The sequence below is a fragment of the Fomitiporia mediterranea genome (genome assembly GCF_000271605.1).
Source record: "Fomitiporia mediterranea MF3/22 unplaced genomic scaffold FOMMEscaffold_5, whole genome shotgun sequence".
Taxonomy (NCBI): domain Eukaryota; kingdom Fungi; phylum Basidiomycota; class Agaricomycetes; order Hymenochaetales; family Hymenochaetaceae; genus Fomitiporia; species Fomitiporia mediterranea.
The window spans coordinates 1,056,418-1,075,830 of NW_006760390.1; the positions used below are offsets into that span (position 1 = coordinate 1,056,418).

General features: G+C 46.8%; 8 protein-coding genes across 8 annotated transcripts; 4 read left to right on the forward strand and 4 right to left on the reverse strand.

Annotated features, from left to right (window-relative positions):
- Positions 1–1,540: 1,540 nt before the first annotated feature.
- Positions 1,541–2,707, forward strand: FOMMEDRAFT_167070 (C1D-domain-containing protein; the record flags this gene model as incomplete). The annotated part of the gene is made up of 5 exons (XM_007265282.1): positions 1,541–1,753; positions 1,816–1,871; positions 1,933–1,987; positions 2,049–2,477; positions 2,535–2,707. Exons 1-5 carry the CDS (start codon positions 1,567–1,569, stop codon positions 2,705–2,707), a joined length of 900 nt encoding a protein of 299 aa, XP_007265344.1. The 5' UTR covers positions 1,541–1,566.
- A 197-nt stretch (positions 2,708–2,904) lies between these two features.
- On the reverse strand, positions 2,905–6,223 carry FOMMEDRAFT_19108 (uncharacterized protein). The gene is made up of 4 exons (XM_007265283.1): positions 5,169–6,223; positions 4,878–5,117; positions 4,688–4,818; positions 2,905–4,618 (listed from the first exon to the last, which is right to left on the reverse strand). Exons 1-4 carry the CDS (start codon positions 5,918–5,920, stop codon positions 3,249–3,251), a joined length of 2,493 nt encoding a protein of 830 aa, XP_007265345.1. The 5' UTR covers positions 5,921–6,223; the 3' UTR covers positions 2,905–3,248.
- A 237-nt stretch (positions 6,224–6,460) lies between these two features.
- On the reverse strand, positions 6,461–7,348 carry FOMMEDRAFT_167072 (SF3b10-domain-containing protein; the record flags this gene model as incomplete). Its single annotated transcript, XM_007265284.1, has 6 exons — positions 6,461–6,761; positions 6,821–6,944; positions 7,003–7,024; positions 7,081–7,104; positions 7,159–7,201; positions 7,262–7,348. The coding sequence occupies 6 exons, from the start codon at positions 7,346–7,348 to the stop codon at positions 6,714–6,716; spliced, it is 348 nt and encodes a 115-aa protein (XP_007265346.1). The 3' UTR covers positions 6,461–6,713.
- FOMMEDRAFT_139902 (uncharacterized protein) lies at positions 7,336–9,465 on the forward strand. Its single transcript, XM_007265285.1, has 6 exons — positions 7,336–7,391; positions 7,450–7,836; positions 7,892–7,944; positions 7,999–8,794; positions 8,845–9,189; positions 9,272–9,465. Exons 1-6 carry the CDS (start codon positions 7,371–7,373, stop codon positions 9,350–9,352), a joined length of 1,683 nt encoding a protein of 560 aa, XP_007265347.1. The 5' UTR covers positions 7,336–7,370; the 3' UTR covers positions 9,353–9,465.
- Positions 9,466–9,691: 226 nt separating this feature from the next.
- On the forward strand, positions 9,692–12,339 carry FOMMEDRAFT_105902 (MFS general substrate transporter; the record flags this gene model as incomplete). Its single annotated transcript, XM_007265286.1, has 16 exons — positions 9,692–10,006; positions 10,071–10,113; positions 10,182–10,188; positions 10,241–10,433; positions 10,491–10,561; positions 10,616–10,695; positions 10,764–11,001; positions 11,065–11,088; positions 11,145–11,272; positions 11,333–11,586; positions 11,645–11,660; positions 11,709–11,812; positions 11,869–11,886; positions 11,942–11,972; positions 12,085–12,212; positions 12,268–12,339. 16 exons carry the CDS (start codon positions 9,692–9,694, stop codon positions 12,337–12,339), a joined length of 1,722 nt encoding a protein of 573 aa, XP_007265348.1.
- Positions 12,340–12,459: 120 nt separating this feature from the next.
- On the reverse strand, positions 12,460–13,698 carry FOMMEDRAFT_167074 (uncharacterized protein; the record flags this gene model as incomplete). The annotated part of the gene is made up of 5 exons (XM_007265287.1): positions 12,460–12,668; positions 12,729–12,862; positions 12,917–13,102; positions 13,153–13,373; positions 13,424–13,698. 5 exons carry the CDS (start codon positions 13,696–13,698, stop codon positions 12,510–12,512), a joined length of 975 nt encoding a protein of 324 aa, XP_007265349.1. The 3' UTR covers positions 12,460–12,509.
- A 128-nt stretch (positions 13,699–13,826) lies between these two features.
- Positions 13,827–15,244, forward strand: FOMMEDRAFT_154854 (uncharacterized protein; the record flags this gene model as incomplete). Its single annotated transcript, XM_007265288.1, has 4 exons — positions 13,827–14,003; positions 14,065–14,256; positions 14,695–14,886; positions 14,951–15,244. The coding sequence occupies 4 exons, from the start codon at positions 13,827–13,829 to the stop codon at positions 15,242–15,244; spliced, it is 855 nt and encodes a 284-aa protein (XP_007265350.1).
- A 274-nt stretch (positions 15,245–15,518) lies between these two features.
- FOMMEDRAFT_133134 (RNI-like protein) lies at positions 15,519–18,471 on the reverse strand (the record flags this gene model as incomplete). Its single annotated transcript, XM_007265289.1, has 2 exons — positions 15,519–17,105; positions 17,161–18,471. The coding sequence occupies 2 exons, from the start codon at positions 18,469–18,471 to the stop codon at positions 15,519–15,521; spliced, it is 2,898 nt and encodes a 965-aa protein (XP_007265351.1).
- Between the last annotated feature and the right edge of the window lie 942 nt (positions 18,472–19,413).

The window sequence follows — 19,413 nt, forward strand, 5'->3', positions numbered from 1 at the left end:
CTTCACCCAGGTGCTCTGTATTAACTCTACCTTACAGATTTCTACACTATACTGTTCTAACCTATGTCTGAGCTACTAACTAAGCCTAATGTTTACTAATCAGAGTGATTGGTTTTAGAGGAGGGGTGATGTTACAGTTCTCTACTCTTGTACCTTCAGTTCCAAGGGTTCTACACTCTTCTGTACCAGAACTTAGGACCTCTGTCCCTTAGAGGTACTGTCTATAGACTATATGTGTACTGACTCTTACTACTACCCTTCCTTACTTCATCATCTCATTCCTTTGACCACCCCTTCATTCTTTGTACCTTTATCTTTAACATTCCTCTCTTTCATTCTTTATAGTTTATCATTCTTAGTGGCTCATACTCTCTGAGTACTCTTATATAGTCTAGTATATATAAGTGTATAAGATCAGACTAGTCCTGTAGTCTTGATCTTGTCTACTCTAGGTAGTCCTGTACTCTTAGGCTCACTCTATATACTCTACTCTTGTCTCACTCTCTCTCTCTACCTGTTCTGCAAGTTCTGACTACATTCTGGTGCTTGCATTCTGTATTTCTGTTGTGTAGGATAGTTGTAGCCTGGTTCCCCTTACTGAGCCTTCAGGTCCCCTCTACACTGTTGCTGACATATGGATGGGCTATGTTTACTGTGTGAGTTCAGTACTGGAAGACAGATAGTAGTATACATATTAACAAAGAGACTAGTATATTAGTACTAGAATAAGGTTTTTCAGAATAATTTACTATTCTACTTCTTTTAAAACTGATTATACTTGCCAAACATTTACTTAGTACTTATCTAGATTATATACACACATTATACTAAGATCAAGAAGCTTTAAGACCCAGTTCAAAATATTAGTGAGCAACCTTCCAAATTCTTTTAATATACTTAATAAGTAATCTGTCTGGTACAGTAGAAGTCACAATACATACTAAATCCTCTCATATTAGTCAGTCTGACAATTGTATTTACTTTTGTTTTCTTAGATTGTCCTCCCTTAGACTTAAACCAGTATCAAGCCCAGATAATAGCCAGAGTACTAGTGTTTTATGATGGGAGCAGGCTGAATAATCTGTACAATCTTTTGCTTCATCTGTAAATAAGATTCAAAAGAGGTATTACTTTCGGGTTCCATTTCTTCAAACATTGATACAGCGTCGCTGCGAGGACTTGGTGGAGGAAGTTGCAAGCTCGCTTTCCCCAGTGCAGTAATTCTGAATCAGTGTCAATTAGCATTTATTTCTGCGTCGCTCGTGTTCTGAACACATTCTAATTTTACCCCGGTCAGAATACATGCATCCTATTAGCAAGTTACAGCATCATTCTGAGCCCTTAAAGAGTTGTTAAGTACGGCTTCCCTTTCAGCATCGTCCTTAGGATTTGACAAGAATAAGGACAGGCTTTGTGGGCTCTGCGACATTGTTGGTAATGAAAGAAGCGGGGAAGACGCTGGGAGACGCGTAAACGCGATTGTTACTACTCTGTCACGGGCGAAATTTGCCTCATTGCTCTTTCCTTAAACAGTCACGCCCAAGTTGGTCTCCTCCACCATCCAGGATGTCTGCGAACATGAAGAAGCAAATTGCCAAAGTCAATGCTTTATCTCACTCACTAGACGAATTGGAAAAGACACTGGAGCCGTTACTCTCCAAGCCCTTGCCAGATACACTTAGCTCGTTGGATACCCTGCAACAGGCAAAACTTCAAGTCGTATTACCATATCTTATAAATGACCTCGTCTTTAGTGCGTAATGGCAGTGCCGCGTGTATTGTGCATGTAAAGCTCTTGACTTACTTGTACTCTAGTATATTTGAAGACAAGAGGTATAGATCCAAAGACGCATCCAGTCGTTGCTGAACTTGTACGAATAACTCATTTTCTATTCGTTCCACGATGAATTAAACATATAAATAACGCCTTAGGACCGGGTTCGTCAATATTTTGGTAAAATCAAGGATGCAGAGGAGTCCAACAAAAGTACATTACATCAATCAATACTTCCTCACAGCCAGCTGACTTAAATTGTTTGGTATTCCAGAGAGAACGACAGAGGTCGACAAAGCTGCCGCTGGACGTTTCATCAAACACGCAATTTCCGAAGCTCGACAAAGTGCCACCGCTGCAGCTCAGCCAAAGGCAAGCGAAGCTGGACCTTCGAACGCACCGTCACAACAATCACCACCATCGACATCAGCACACGCACCCATCCGCGTAACAGACAAAATGCGCGAAAGAGAAGAGTACCAACGAAGACTCGCAGAAGAATCCGATAGTGAAGAACCTAATTTAGAGGTTATTGACGATGTTACTGAGGAAAAGATTAGCGAAGTAACAGTAAAGAAGGGGAAGGGAAAGGAGGTCGTTAACCTGGAGGCCGAGGTCACTCAGACAGCTCAGGAACTTAGCGAGGTACAACCCGAATCACATAAGAGGAAGAAACGAAAACGTCCAATGGATCCATTTGGCCGTAAGCTGCTTTCATTAGAAGTTCTCATATAAAATTCTCACTATTTGACAACTATAGCCAACGAAGATGCTCCTACACCAAGTCCGAACGACAAGCCCAAGAAGGGGAAAAAGAAAAAGAAAACTACATCAGCTATTGATACCGACGCTGCAGCAGACAGTCGAGCCAACTCTGACCCCGATGCTCCCAAAAAGGAATCGAAATCAAAACTGAAGAAGGTTAAAGGATAGTAGATACGAACTTCGCCGAACAAGACTCAGATTTCTTCTTCTTCCAACAAGGGCTGCATGTATTCTTGATCTAAGTACAACCCAGATTTATTCTTGGATGTAAAGTACACACGCAGAACGTTGCATTTATCATACTTTCGTTGATAGATGAGAAATAATCAAAATTCAATTGCAAATTATAAGCTGTTAGCTACTTAGTTACATTTGTGAAAACAGTATGAAAGCAACGATGAAGACAGCAGAAGCAGCAAAGAGTTACAATCAACAAGTTACACCTTCCACATCCAAACAATCCAACAATACTGTAAACCAATGAGTAATCCAAAGGATACAAATACAGAAAACAAAACCAACCACATCCGAAACAGTGAAGTCCGTACAAAAGGATTGTAAGTGCCACAAAGAAAGGTATGCAAGATAATAATAAGAATGAGTGATGATCAGATGATTTTAAGAAATTATGAGAAATCTGAATTGAGATAGAATGTGTGAAATCCCAAAAAAGACATTTGAAAAAAGAGCGTATAAGTATAAAGATACGTTAGGCTGGGAGTGATGGTTTGATCTTGTAAGCTTCAAAGACTCGAATCCGTCGCACGAGCGTGGGGTTCTCGGATGCCTTCTTGTGCAAACGACTTTGATTGTTGATAACCGCCGCCACAGCCGGTATGATCGTGCGAGGATGCCGTGGAGGTTCCTTCAATAGAGTTGACACATCACATTCCTCGTCATCTCCATCATCGAATTGACCTCCGGCATCGGGTAAGTTAAACCGCTCCCGGCGTGAGCGCTCGTATTCCCAGAGAATATCATACCACTCGTCTTCTTCGATGATGCTATTGCCGTTTTCGTCGCGGAGATTTAGAACGAAGTCGTCCAGAGCGGCTTTGGAGCTGAGCAATACATCGATGTGTTTGAACAAATATCGCTCTAATTCCGATGGAGTCGTCTCCAGGAATTGATCCGGGAAAATGAATAACCCGGTCGGCCATTGACGACTCTTTGCTTCTGATATCGCAGAGGATGAGCTTGAAGGTCGAGGGGAAGAGTTAGGGAAAGCGTAAACTTGAATTCCAGAAGGCGCTCGTGGGCGCATTGACGGTCGCCGTACGACGGACGGTTCATCGTCGAAGTCCCCTTCGTCAGAGACATTCGTGCTGACTGGATCGTATGTCGGTGTGGTTGGCCCATCAGCACCAAGCACACGTAGTGCTTTGCTTTTGCTCTGCGACACTGCAACCCTGTCCAAAATCTCCTTGTTTCTATCAAACCTCTTGCCATCACGATCTGATTTGAAGAGCTTCTTTGATCGTCTGTCTTGCATGGAATCTACATGCCTCGTTTTGACGAGGAGGTCATGCATTGACGAGTCTAGAAGTGAGAGCTGAAAGTCCTGCATCGTTCTCGCTTTTCCGGATGGTCCAAAGATTTTCCGAAGCAAGAATTCAAGGAAGTCGCCTGGCCGACAATCCACTCGGTATACTCCTTCCACCATCGTATGGTAAATTGACTCGACCTCTCTGCAGAGTGAATTGGGAGTTACTGGATTACTGCGTGGAGTCGTAGGGTCATCAGAATCGAGTGATGTCTCGAGACCGTGGACACTAACGACTCCTGTTGGAGTTGGAGGACAATCGGAGCTTTCTTCAGATGGTGAATCATCTCGACACAAGCCTGGGGCCGAGCCCACGCTGCTTCGATCCCCTACCGCATCGAGGTCAAGGAAAGAAGACTCTTCTGCTTCAGACGGTCGAGCCTCGTCTGTCTCGTCGGACGGTTTCCATAGGTCAGAACCCCAACTAGCATGAGACTTGTGCGAACCGCTGTCAGACGTCATTCGACTATCAGAAGGTTTGGGAACCCGTTCGAGGTAAGGAAATATCATTTCATCGTCGATGATCTCCACTCGACCTAATCCAACACGAAAGCTATGTTCAGTAAAACAACTTCTATATTCAAACGTTTAAAGGAGATACTCACCGTTTGGCCTTAATACTCGTCGTACTTCAATGAGCACATGTTCCCATCGGCTTTGAGGTACAGCCTCGGTCAGATTGGATAGCCGTACGAGATTGAAACTCCCAGATTTGAATGGTAAGCGGTATGCAACACTGTGAATATCAAACACCGTCAGTTGAATTGTGCCTGATAGACTCAAAATAGGACGCACAAGTTGCCCCTTCTCCAAGTCGTGTTTGGAGGTGGTCTTGCAATGTCGCTGACGAGATCAACGAGATCATATCCCACGATCCGGGTACCGGACTCTGCCCAGGCGGCCGCAGCCTCTTGCGCCCAAGTACCTTGACCACAACCAAGGTCAAGAACGTCCTGTGGGGGATACGGGTAATCACGGAAACTAGGTGACCCTGTGGGGTTGAGACGACGGAGAAGAAGATGGAAGTATAAATCACTGTAAAAAATATGAGAATAGTAGTTTAATTCTTCGGTGAGAGATACTCACTTATACAATGCGACCTTGTTGTAGTTCTGCATGTATGGGGCCTCTGAGTGTGGATATGAATGTAAGAACATGCAGTCCTTGCTCCTCAAAGGCAAGGGTAGGTATGCGGCTGTTGAAAGGTCCACGCCTTCCCCGAGTTCCGACTCTGTTACGGAAGCCTTTCGTGCTTCACGAATCCCATAACCCGTACCATCCACAATCTCTTCCGGCATAACAGTAAGCTTTCGCTCCTCCCTGAAACTGAGCGCGGGATGCACGTCCACGTCTATCGCTTTTACCGTGTCGTCCATGACCGTACTGAGTCGCGACCGGCGACTAGCTTTGCGAGGTGGCGTGGACCTGAACATCCAGGAATCTTCGTCGGAAGGCGGGGTTGGGACTAGCAGTGAATTCCTGAGCAATGGCGCGGATTTCTTCCTGTTCATTCGCTCCTTCAACGACCCAAGAAATCCACCTGGGGAACGCTCCCCGAAATCAATAAACGACATCCTCTTGTCAGACTCGGATGTGACTGTATCCTCCAATAATCTCGAGCCTCGGGAAAATGATCGGGAACGTGAATTGCTGTCGTAGATGGAACTGCGCGACGAGGAAGAGGACGGCCTCTGGAGGGGTTCTCGTAAGGTAGAAAAGCGGCGCGAAGTGCGCGAAGGTTTGTTGTCCTCTAGAGCAAGAGAGGGGGTTGAGAGAGAGGACGGTGCGGCCCACAAAGATCGCCTTCGAGGGCGAGATGAAATAGTCGTCGAGGACATGAGTCCATGCAAATGAGGCTGTTTATAGCGTGGCGAAAGCGGTGGTCGGCAACGCCGAACGTGGCTTTTATCTATAAATCAGTTGCGTGGCCCAAGTAACGTCTGAACTGTGATAGTGGCTAGAACTGCTGAAGATAGCAAGTGCAGCAGCGAGGTAAAAAAAAACAAGCACAAGCAGCAGGAGCCGAAGTGGGGAGTGACGCGAGACCGTTCTAGTCCAGACGAATGTTCCGCGAATGAGCGCAGATCAGGGCAGCACACTGGCGTCGGTTCGCGACGATGCAGACAGGCGTCGCTGGTGGAGGGATGAGAGTCGCAGGAGACGTAGTGGACGAGGGAAAGGAGATTGAGCGGCTGTGCATTGGGAGTCCATGGAACACTTGGGGGGAGACTTCTCAATCAAATCCGTCTGATGGCATCCTTTTCCGTAACGTACCTCTCCACAACCGTCCTCGAAACTTTCTCTCTCCATTTCTTTCCCTTTCTCTAGCAGATCCCCCTGGCAATGTTCAGATACATCATATTTTTTGAGTATTTATTGCGAATTATCGAGCACAGTGTAGGTAGAAATACAAGGCCTGTCTATATGCGCATGATTAATTGAACGGAATGTGGCACACGCTATCCCACGGGCCGATCGGGTGAAACGGAATATTGCTCCCGCCAATGACAAACACCCGCTGTGTTGGCGTCCTCATTTAAGTCTCCTCTCTCCCGGCGCGCGTCCCACGTAATTCATTCAAGACAGACATACGCAGCACACAACTGCCACACAACTGACAAGTGGGAGCACTCAGTCCTCGTCCTTCGCAGGCGGTGGTCCACAGGGTTGCAGCATTCGCTAGAATGAATACCAGATGAGAAAAATATATCCCTTTCGACCCCACCAGCATCACACACCTCTGTCATCTCAAACTTGACCCTCCCAATGCTCTCCCCGTCAGCAATTGCCAAATATGATGCTAGTGTAGGGTGCCCGACTATCGATGCACAAGTATCCCTGTGCTGGTGTGTCAACCATTCACTGCAGCATCAGGCCTGTTAGTTTCTCTAACACGCCTCAAGTGGAGTAGTATACGTACTACTTCGTCATATCGGCATGGCCTGTACCGTATGGTCAGAGCGCGGGCGCATAATTTGAGTCATAGTATGAAACTCACCGGTTCCTGTATACCGAGCATGCACTGGTCCCGTAATAGTCAGCTACGTGATGAACTGAAATATGAAATTTTGCTCACAATGCTCTAGTTGAGTGTTTGCCGTATATCTAAGTTCGGAAGACTTGTCGAAGAAAGAAAATATGCATGAGCTTTGTAAAGAAATAATGGCAGATGGACGTACCATTGAAGAAAGCGTGAGAAAGAGAACTTCGTGGAAAACGCGTCTAAAGAGAGACGCGTACAGCTTACACTCGTCCAAATTCTTCATCCAGCAGAAATCGCCAAACAAAATGCAGAGGCCACTACCTATGGTATCCAATTGCTTATTACTATCCCATTCAGAGTCTAATCATATTAATACTTATGCAGCAACCAACTGTGGTGCTCCTGCGAGAGGGCACTGACACCTCGCAAGGCAAACCCCAGTTACTGTCGAATATTTCAGCATGCCTTGCCATCGCAGATACCCTGTCATCAACGTTGGGTCCACGCGGAATGGACAAGCTCATCGTCAATGATCGTGGCGAAGCACAGATCACCAACGACGGTGCTACTATTATGAAGTTGCTTGACATTGTTCACCCTGCAGCGCGGACTTTGGTCGATATTGCACGTGCTCAAGATGCGGAAGTAGGAGATGGCACTACGAGTGTCGTTCTACTGGCTGCTCAGTTGTTGAAAGAAGTACGAGGCTTCGTTGAGGAAGGCGTTAGCCCACATATTATTACCAAGGGCTTCCGTAAAGCGGCGCAAATGGTAAATACATGAACTTTTTTTCAATTTGGACCAGATATTGATTAAACATGTTTAGGCAATCGAACGTATAAAAGAAATTCAAGTCACGGTTGACAAGTCGGATCCAGAGTATGTCGCCATTCATTCAGATGTAAGATTGTTACCGAACGAGTTTATTCCCAGAAAATTCCGATCATTGCTTCTCAAATGCGCCTCAACATCAATGTCATCAAAATTGATCCATTCCGAGAAACCTTTCTTCTCAAACATGGTTGTCGATGCTGTACAATGCCTTGACGAAAATGACTTGGATGAGTCCCTTATTGGGATCAAAAAAATTCCCGGCGGGGGCATGCAGGACTCATTGCTAATTCGCGGAGTGTCTTTCAAGAAGACCTTTACGTATGCTGGTGCTGAGCAGCAACCCAAATCTTTCAAAAACCCTGTGGTCCTGTGTCTAAATGTAGAGCTCGAACTCAAGGCTGAGAAAGATAACGCGGAGGTACGCGTTGAGCAAGTTTCGGAGTACCAGGCGATCGTGGATGCAGAATGGGAAATCATATACCGTAAACTCGGGGCTATTGAGAAAACCGGTGCAAATGTTGTCCTCAGCAAACTTCCAATCGGTGATCTCGCGACACAATGGTTCGCGGATCGTGACATCTTCTGTGCAGGTCGCGTTCCCGCTACTGACCTCCGTCGAGTCGTTCAAGCTGTAGGAGGTTCGGTACAGTCAACATGTTCAGGCATCACTCGCGAACACCTTGGTACCTGTGGTCGCTTTGAGGAGCGACAGGTTGGAGGAGAGAGATACAACATCTTCGAAGAATGCCCGAAGGCAAAGACGTGCACGTTATTGCTTAGAGGCGGCGCGGAACAATTCATCGAAGAGGTCGAACGGAGTTTACACGATGCAATAATGGTTGTTAAACGCGCTATGCGCAACGGGGAAGTTGTCGCAGGAGGTGGTGCAGTTGAGGTTAGTGTACCAATACTGTCTTCGTAAATTCGTATCTCACTCTTTTCCAGATGGATGTATCAGCGTACATTCGAAAATACGCTCTGACCATTCCCGGAAAGATGCAACTTATCATGACAGCCTTCGCTCACGCTCTCGAAATCATCCCTCGCCAGATTTCCGACAATGCCGGTCTCGACTCAACGGACGTACTCAATAAGCTCCGTATGAGGCATGCAAAGGGTGAGCTTTGGGCCGGCGTCGATGTCGATGGCCTCGATGGCGTACGGAACAACATGGAAGCATTCGTTTGGGAACCAAGTCTTGTAAAGGTGAACGAAATCAGCAGCGCGACGGAAGCTGCCTGCTTGGTGCTTAGCGTGGACGAGACTGTCCGCAACCCACAGAGCGAAGCGGTACGTCAAACAAAATTTTCGTCTCTGCAGTACGAAAGTATAAGAACGATTGCTAATCTATTTTTACCTTCTATCTTCCCAGCCGAATCCTGGACCAAAAGCGCCGGCAGGCACTGCTGCACGCGCATTACGAGGCCGCGGACGTGGTATGCCCAGGCGGTGAAGTAAGTCATGTGGTGTATCGTACGTGTGAATCGAATAGAATGGCACACCCGGTTAGGAAATGTATGAGATAGTTGATGGCATTTAGACGGTATTGACAAATTCATTCTCACCATTTAAATAAGCACTTGGCGCGATAGGGTTCGCAAGGATTGCACCATTGTACAAGGAACACCGCAAGTGGCCCTATCATGCTACCTGGTTGCTTCTTAAGGTGAAGAAGAAACGTCGGCAGATTAACATCCTTCCAGTAAGATTTCGAGACTCGTGCTCGAGACTGATAAGAGATGGTATTTGTATCGTTCAGCAAGCGGTACCTTCAAGGGGAACTACTCTCTAGATGGCTAACTCAACCTCTGCTTCTGGATCTCTCGACGAACAACTCAAATATGGTATTGACGATAAGGACTCTACGCTTGGCAAACTCGGTGAAGGTGTCAAGGAAATACTGCCTCTGGGAATACCTCTAGAAGAAGACCATCGACCTTTCTGGGATAAAGTCTTCCGGCCTTCCAGGCTTGATCTAGATAGTATTGCCACTCAGCCGTCTGTCTTTGATGACCCTACTACGCTTGAAGTCTATCGGCCTCCTGCAGCCTATGAGAATGCTCACAGATTTGATCCCGACGCTAGGTGGACCTGGCGAGAAGAGAAGGTCGGCGTTAAGAACAATGGTCGCCTCACTGTCATCAGAGCGTTAACACCGCTGTACGAATTAGAAAATTGTCCGAAAGGTCGACTTACGTATAATGCTTTGGGCATGTAAGTTCTACTTCTTCCCAAGTTCATTAACACCGCTTGCTTATCTCGCTCTCTTGCTCTTCTTATAGGTGCGATGTATCAAATATACTCTATTTCCCATATTATTTCGGTTGTTAATTAAGAATAGGTATCTCGCACTCGACTTTGATCGCGGAAACATTTCGAATGCCAACTCGGACAACTTCTTGGACGATCTTGGATTGTCTACTGATGACTTCAACCTTGGGAACTCGTTGTTTCGTCTATGCTTCCTCATTGCGGAACTCCCTTCTCAATTGGTTTCGAAGCGAGTTGGTCCTGATCGGTGGATCCCAACTCAGGTGAATACATACTGACAAGGAAATTTTGGTGATAATATTTTGATTGTATGTATCTAGATTACAGTTTGGAGCGTCGTCGCAGTCAGCCAGTATCGCCTGTCTGGTCGTGCGTCATTCCTTGCTACCAGGTGAAGAGCCACTGCATCTGTCAGCTGCCCGCTTAACTTAACGTGTGCTTGCAGGTGTCTTCTTGGCTTTCTCCAGGGAGGCTTCATCCCCGATATTGTTCTGTATTTATCCTACTTTTACACAAAGAGGGAACGTAAGTACCACACTGTGATACGTTTTATTTTCCCCATCGCAAAGCTTAATGTTTGACTTCCGTCTTAGTGCCGATTAGGATGGCCTATTTCTGGGTCGCGGGATATATAACGGATATTGTCAGCTCTTTTCTTGCGACGGGAATTTTGCAGATGCGAGGTGTTGCTGGCCAGGCCGGGTGGCGATACTTATTCCTTATTGAGGGCTGTTTGACTTTAACGATTGGTTTACTCTCGTTTTTCCTTCTCCCACCTGGTCCGACGCAGACGAAGGCATGGTTTAGGCCCAAGGGCTGGTTCACTGTTAGGTGTGTTGGAAATGAGATACTTTGAAGGTTACCAGTGCTTACTGTGTTTTCTTATGTGTCTAGGGAAGAGACTATTATCGTCAACAGGTAATGAACACTGCCTTGAGAGCTTATGTATTTGCGTTAGCTAACTAATCGCTCAGGGTACTTCGAGACGACCCGTCGAAGTCCGACATGCACAATCGTCAGGGACTTTCCATGCGTCAAATATTTGAGGCCCTCTGTGATTGGAGATTGTGGCCAATTTATGCACTTGGTATCACACATCAGAGTAAGTATTTGTTACCAAGTGCACGGTGCTATAAATTAACCTGTTCTTATAACCCGATAGTTCCTACGGGCCCTCCACAAGTCTACCTAACACTTTCTCTTCGCAACCTCGGCTTTACCACAACACAGACGAATCTACTGACTATCCCATCGACTTTCATTGGTCTAACAACTATGATACTTGCCGCTTACTTCAGCGAAATGGTCAATAGCAGGGTGCTTGCGACGGTTTTGCTTCAATTTTGGGCTTTGCCATTGCTCATTGCACTGTATACGTTTACGGAGCAGACGTCACCTTGGATATACTTCGCAGTGGTAAGAATGCCCTCTCTATTCTTTGGATGAATGTGCTTCTAATTTGATATGCTATCAGGTAACACTAATTACAGGTCCGTCTAGCTCATAAGTATAGGAATACCGTGGCTAACGCTTTCCAGGCTATCCATATGTCCACCCGATACAAGTAGCATGGGCGTCAAGAAACTCAAACAGTGTACGCGCTCGTACGATCTCTGCGTCATGCTACAATATGTTTGTGCAGGTAATTACTGCATTGTATTGACTCAAAGTCATATTGATGAATGTGATGCTTTGAAGGCCGGCGGGATTATTATAGTACGTATAGTTTGTCAAGAGGTTGGAATATATTCACCTATCTATATTCTTACAGGCGAACATTTATCGAGCGGACGACAAAGTGAGTGGCATACAAAGTACTGAAGGTTATTCATCCGTTGCTGACTCGACTATTCATAGCCTCTATGTGAGCACTTGCTATTTCAACGGTACTCACAAAGCTAATACTTGGCTCAGACAAGCGCGGAAATAGAGACCTCATCGCCATTTGCTGCATGAACATTTGCCTTTACGCCATAACGTTCCTATTCTACCGCATGTTGAATAACCGGCGTGTAAGGATATGGAGCTCCTGGACAGCGGAGGTACGCAGCAGCCTCCAGAGAGTGGATCGAACACATTAATTATTGTCTCCCTTAGGAACGAAAGGAATATCTCGAGAATACGAAGGATAAGGGTAATGAACGTATGGACTTCTGCTTTGCTAGTTAAAGAGCTGTAAATCGCTGTAGCGTAATCCGTTTGGATGTGGATACAAGGTTATGGATTAACCCTATTCGTAATAACGAATATCTTTACATGATTGTTGTTCTCTCCAATTCTGTCAGGCTGATTACGTAGGAAACAAGTTGACAATCCATCCTGACGGATATCTATCTCTTCTATACAAAGCTTCGCTTCTCGTACTTCATCCGTAAACGAGCTGAGTGTATTTTCGTTTCGAAGTGTCGCTGCGATGATGGCTCTCCTTCTAGTGAAATCCAAGTCAGAGCTAAATGCAACGTCGCTACTAGTGAGGGTATGATAGTGACGTCATACACCTAAAAGCATCATTAGGTCGAAGAGCCGAGGAATAGAGACGATGTATGGAAACTGCGAACCACGTCTGCGCCGAGAATCAAGTCTGCATTTACCTCCACAAGTAGTGCGGACAAATCGGTCCTACGAGATTTATCCAAAGCGTCAGACCAGTCCAGCGCTTTGAAATGTAATCCCGGGTGAGATGACACGCCATCTATAACATCATTGAGTCTCAGCCAGAACATGAAAAACGAGAGCTTTGTCTTACTGCAAGGTAGTCTAACATTCTGTTCACAGCGAGCGAGGACATTTTCATTCAAATCGCTTAGACACAAGTACGCCTGAACGCCATGGTCTGGTTGTTTAAGATCTTCCTTTTGCAATTGAGCTATTATAATGCCCAGGAAGCCAGCGCCAGATCCAAGCTCAAATATACGCGATGACTTTAACACACCTGCATTTGAATTTGATTATGTATTATCGATACGAACTGATATTGCTCACTCCAATTCGAAACTAAGTAATCGGCAAGGACGAAGCTCGCTGTCCATGTCCTTAGGCCAGTTGTTCCACTTTCAACGGTAGTTCGAGATTCAAACAGTGTGCAGCTACGGCAGCTATCAAGCACCGATCCCGATGGATGTCTATCCGTTCCTTGAGAATCATCTCTCCAAATGTAGGTAATATAAGATGGCGACGGAGGCTGGATTGAGGCGGAGACAGATCTGAGAGAAATAATGAATGCTAATCCAGCGCTGCAACATTGAAGATTTACGTCGATTCTCTATCCAGCAGCGATAAGTAATGCAAATATATCTCTTCGTTGACTTCTTCGTCTTGTTCTTCGAGATTCGTGATAACCCATTTCCAGAAAGATTTCTGGTAATTTTCAGCGGGAGTATAAGATTGGAAATGCGCAGAAGAGATAAAGCGTTGGATCAAGAATTCTTGTATTTCATCCGCCGATGCAGACGTTGGCCACCCAATATCTTTCGTAGGTACCAGCGACGCAAAGCTCTGCAGCAGGGAGAAAAGCTGCTCTTGGTTCATCAGTCAGTCACAGTCTAATCCCCAGAATAGAGTAATGGAATTTCGGGACCAAAAAAGACCGACCCTAAACTATGGCACGTGTCAGGGTAACCATAAAATTATAAACTCGCGCAGCTCACACTTCACAAATGTCTGCACTTGCACGACGGCCTCGCTTAGACGTCCCTTGTGTTCAGCGAGTCTTTTCTCGAGGGATCCGTCTACCTCGAAGGTCAGTCGGTGATGATGTCGACAAATGGCTTACTGGTCCTGGTCTCGAGTACAAATCGCCAAAACACGGCCCGAACTGGTTAGGGAAAAAATATGTTCGTTACTTGTCCGCGTTTTCAGACGTTATATTCTGCTCTAACGCCTATTTAATGCTAGCCATTCCCGATGAATCCTTCCTTCAAACCTCCTCCACCAATTTCGAATAGGACGAAAGAGCACATGTACGAACGTTTCATGCAGGATCCTGAAAGATTTAACGTCCGCGTCCTATCTGCTGCATTGGGTATCAGCTTGAAACGTGTAGATGCCATTCTACGTCTGAAAGGGATGGAGAAAAGTTGGCTAAAAGTAAGTCTATCCTCTTCGAATAAGTTTTTCGCGCTCTGTAAAATCTATGATGAGCCAAAAATCGATTAGTCTTTAAGACACCTACATGGTTAAAAACCTTTTAACATGCATGGCTTTCTGATCTCCCTCTGTCTCTATAATTGTCGCTCTTTGGTAACTCGTACTGACTGTACTTCTCATTTATAGGAGGTACGTGCTATTTCCTTGCAGAATGATACATTACATGACGTATGTCTGGCCTTTGCTTCGTCTAAAACAACTAGGTTCGTGAATTTTCCTTTCAATCCTCGGCGATGAAACTATATTTTATCATTCGCGGGAAAAGACATGAGTGCTAAGCACACTTATGGTTATACCGTTTTCAACCCCATCTGATGGACTTCCTCTTCTCTACAAAAACCTACCCCGTTTGCCAATGATTAATTATTCATTTAATAGGGAAAGGAACTCCAAACCGGATTTCAAGCAGGCATGGAGCAAATACTACGATCTGAAGAGCTTATTATGGGATCCGTACCTGAATCGCGCAAAGACGTAACGTTCGCTGATTCTCAAGACCAGGACGAGGCGGATGATCATGCTCGTGATCGGTACCAACGTCTGTTCTGGGAACCTGTTGTTGAAGAAGAGGTACGTGTGCACTTGTTGTGATTCCAATACTGTAATTCCGCTGCTTATCATTGATCCTTCGTAGGACTTGGTCGTTCCTCGTGCACTTGAAGAAGCCAAAGAGAAAGCCAGGGCGGCTCGTCAAGAGGCCCGTGAGGCTAAATCTGACGTTACGCTACTTACTGGAGAGAAGGCGAAAGACGGACTTGCTAAATTGCCTCTTGAGAAGACCGTCGTCGTTGCCTCGGCACCAGGTCGTCCTGCAACGATTTTCAAGGACGTTGGGGGTCGCTTCCTTGATGTCGAAGATCGTAGGAGGAGGATGCACGAATCAGAACGTCGCAAGGAAGCAAAATCGAAACGAAAGACTAGATCATAGCTCCGTTTACCTATGTATTCCATATTTCAAGTCATTTTACTGCTTTCCTCGATCTCGTACAATCTAGCTCTATAATTTCGCTGTCCGCAATAAGTCCGTTTTATCATACATATGTGCAGCGTTACAGGGTCGTGAAAAATAGAATACATAAAGTTACAAACAACAGGCTTAGTCAAGAAAAGGAAAAAATAAAATGAATACAACCAACATACACTGCTACACTTCAATCACAATTTGTTGCCACAGATCTTGTTTACATACCTAAAATGACGATTTACATTATGATACAACCTTCTCTTTCTCTATCCCCAGTCCAGGTGACGGGTGACGCTGAGCCAGATCCTCGTCTCGAACCTGGCGACCACCACTTTGAAGATGAGCGTCTCGTAAAAGCGACTTCCTCTTCTCCGCGGCCATTCTTCTTCGACTTGCGTCGCTTCTCGCGCGCAGCCTCGACAGCATCCACCGTCTGCCACTGGTAAAATGACTTCAACGCCACCCGTTTCTCATCACATTCGTCCGTCCCAACTCCGAGTCCTTCGTCATCCCGTGCATCGAGATAATGCAAGTGTTGTGCTTCCCACGCACGCCAGCCTTTCCGCGTGCGCGTCGTCCCATGGAGCTCTTTCACAGCGCTGTCACCGACATGACGACAATCGACCACTACGATCTCCGCGTCCACTGCCTCTCGCTTTCGCGATAAACGAACAAATTCCTTGACACTATTACCACTGACCCGTGTGCTATCCAACTCGATATGCACGAGACGCGTACAGTTACGAACCAGTGCGAGGATCGCATCGTTTGACAGCTGGACCGCATAGGATAGATTCAAAACCTCAAGTTGCGAACCTGGCGCCAATCTTTGCACGTTCGTCGGTTCCTCCTCAAATATTCGTGGTGTCAGAACGGCCAATGTTGCATCCGTGAGCTCGCACGCCTCATCAAGATCAAGGCGACGAATAAGCGGGGTGGTATTCAGTAAACGAACTAAACCATCATCCTTAAGCTCAGCTCCAACACCGGCAAGCTCGAGGAACTCCAACTGCGGCACTGCATAAGCCAGGTGCGAGCATGCGTGGTCGGTAAGCAAGGGACAATACGAAAGCGAGAGATGGCGAAGCTTCGTGACACGGCGTCGGTACTTCGTGGGATCACCAGGATCACGTCCAGCCTCCCGAGAAGTCAGCAGGACTTCTTGTGAAGAGTCTCCATCTTCAGCGCATGTCACAAAAGCTTCTATAGCTGTATTATGCAGCTCGCGTGCGCCGCTGAGATCAAGAATCTCGAGGTTCGGAGCATAACGTCCAAGCACCGAAAGAAGCCTGTCACCAGCACGCTTGAGACCGGCCAGGCGAAGGCGCCTCAGCATTAGGACTGTTCGGTACTCGCTGTGCGGAGCAAAGAACGACAAGACACCGTACGCGTCCATGCCATGACAGCGGCTAAGATCAATGGAAGAGAGGACGGGACAATGAGTACCGAGTAATTTGCACGTCTCATTAGTCACTGCAGATAAGCCTCTGACATTGACTTTGTCCAGGAGTGGTGATCGTGTGATCAGATCATGCAATACACGGGTAGTGATACCAGAACAACCAGAAAGGTTAATACTGGTTAGCTGGGTGACCGACATGGTTTCACCAGGGAGGGTATTTGAGATACAAAAAGAATTCGTGAGTTCCAAGAAAGACGCCGCTGTGAGTTGTGTATGACCAGTCAAGTCCACGGTCCGAATGAACGATCCCGAAGATACCGCCAGATGGCGCAACATATGTATCGGTATATTCGGAAATGCCTTGAGGTTGAGGTCGTGCCAAAGCTGACCATCGAAGACAAGACTTTGCCATGATTTGGACACCTATCGGAAGTTAGCTACATCTAACACTTTAATAACCATATTAAGAAACTCTTACCCTGCTAAGCCGAATCAGTTCAACAATTCCTTTCTCCTTGCCAATCCAGCGATGCTCCTTCTGAGACGCCTTCAAGGCTGTCCAGCCAGAAGACTTCTGCAGTGTTTCGCCGTCCACCTCATGCAGGCGGAGCAGAGTATGAAAGACCTCCAACTTTATCTCTTTAGGTAGCATACATTCAAAGAGACTTGGCGAGGAACCTCCAACGCGGAGGGCGGATATCGCATATGCATCTGAAATAGCAAAGGAACGAGAGATGCAAGGTGTGGACGGTGCAGAAAGACTAGAATAAAGAATGCGTTCTGTTTCTTGAATAGGGGTGTTTGAAGGGACGATATATTCCGGCTCAAAAACATCGTTCCTCGATAGTAACTTGCGAGCTAAGTTGCTCGGGCGCTTGCCACTGATTAGACTTAACTTTGACCTGCGAGGCTGTCGTGTTGCAAAGCGTCGTGGAGAATCTGTAGTTAAAGATGGAAATGAACGATGGCGAGATGCACATTTGTAAATGGGAGTTGAGGCACCCGAGCCCAACGGAGGTGTGGGACTTGCCGGGAAATCGACGACCGTCGGTGAAGCATGACTGGACGAAGAGACTGCATTCACCGGAGAATGACCGATCTCAATCGGCCAATTCGTCTCCCCTCGCGAAAATTCTGTTGGACTGAACAAAAGGGGAGGTAATGACGGTGGTTCAGCGCGCGACTTTCCCTTTCCAACGTCCTCCGACTCATGCGAGAGATCCGACTTGAGCTGCTGTGCATCAGGAAATGAGGATCCCGGAGTTGTGATATCCGTCGCGTAACTAGCTGCCGCAGAGCCTTGCCGGACGTCGCTCATCGGAGAAAAGGCAAAATAATCAGGGGATTGAGGGGGTGAGACGGATGACGATGCGCGGAGTGAACGGCGGCTTTGTTTGCTGGGACCCGATGTGCCGCCATTAAATGAAAACAAATCAAAACGCGGGGTCATGGAGCTGTCTCGCGGAACGATGTCTACTGGCCTAGATACCGCCTTGCCCTTGTCTTTGAAGGCACACAAGTCGCCACTGTCCTCAAAATACTCGTACGAGTCGGGCTCCTGAGCCCTAAAGATAAAGTCAACTACTTCCGCGGGTGTCGATGCCGCGGAGAAGGACGATAGGTCGAGGTGGGCGAGTTGAGGGATGAAGGACATGTCGAAGAGCTCGGCGGGCATGGTGTGTGCACTCATGCATGTGTCCAAGGTTGCCGGGTCGTTGCCTTCAAGGCCCTCAATGGCATCAAAATCGAAGAGGGGCTCGTCGCCATCGATGACACGCCCGCAACTCATGGCGTCACGGTGTGCCGCCGTCTCGGCTGTATTGCAAATCACTTCCAAGCCAACCGGTGAAGAGACACCCGGGTTGTCGACGAGCGACTAGGACTTGGAGTAAGGCAAGAGAGGCGAGGGAGGGGGCAACGCAGTAGGAGATATTTATGAATGACGTTCGTGTTAAGCAGACAGGGACATGGTCAGCAAGCACGAAAGGGCAGTCTCAGAGGCAGCTATATGCGGTGCTGCATATGGCTTCCGTTTTCCACGCTCATAGTCCCTTTTAATCATTATCATTCCCCATTCCTATCCGTCTTCTCTCTTGTCCTGCTTCACGCCTCTCAGTCCTGCACGCAGACCTAGCAGGGTAAGCTTGGGGCACTGCAAGGTCAATGACGGCTCTTGCTCGCTCAGGTAATTCGAGTGATGTCAACGCTCCAGGGCTCTACAAGGAAGCCATTATCTGTTCATTTCTTGTGTTTCAGGGGTATTATTTTTGTAACTTCCAAATGCAATCATGTGTATATATCATCAATATACTTTTCTGTGTGTATGCACGCATTTGGTCACAAGCTATGGGACAGGCTCGAGAGACTCGTGGCACCGCACGGCTACGTCGACGTATCCATAGGGGCTTCCGCGGATTGAGCAAGTTGACCACCTCAATCTTTTTCCCGACGAGCGCTTGCGATGGTCTATGAATAGCATGCTTCTTGCCGCACTGCGCTGACACCGTCGATCTTCTCATCGGATATCAGCAATTATCACTTCCAGCTGCCATATTATTGTCCTTGTCCATAATTTGTGCACTTATTCTCACTCTCATGGATTCCCTCTTTTCCCTTGTCAGCGCGGAGCGCAATATCCGAGACGGACCGACGCATATAGCCCATCTATTCAAGCTCGGCAGCTTTCTCCCAATCACCCTTCTCGCAATTATTTCTGGCATCATCACTTGCC

Bases quoted from the DNA above. Each gene is read 5' to 3' on its own strand.
- FOMMEDRAFT_19108 (XM_007265283.1), bottom strand. From the start codon at position 5,920: ATGTCCTCGACGACTATTTCATCTCGCCCTCGAAGGCGATCTTTGTGG. The intron at 5,118-5,168 runs GTGAGTATCTCT...TATTTTTTACAG, and splicing joins AACAAGGTCGCATTGTATAA to TGATTTATACTTCCATCTTC. The intron at 4,819-4,877 runs GTGCGTCCTATT...TGATATTCACAG, and splicing joins ACTTGGAGAAGGGGCAACTT to TGTTGCATACCGCTTACCAT.
- FOMMEDRAFT_139902 (XM_007265285.1), top strand. From the start codon at position 7,371: ATGCAGAGGCCACTACCTATG. The intron at 7,392-7,449 runs GTATCCAATTGC...ATACTTATGCAG, and splicing joins TGCAGAGGCCACTACCTATG to CAACCAACTGTGGTGCTCCT. The intron at 8,795-8,844 runs GTTAGTGTACCA...ACTCTTTTCCAG, and splicing joins CAGGAGGTGGTGCAGTTGAG to ATGGATGTATCAGCGTACAT.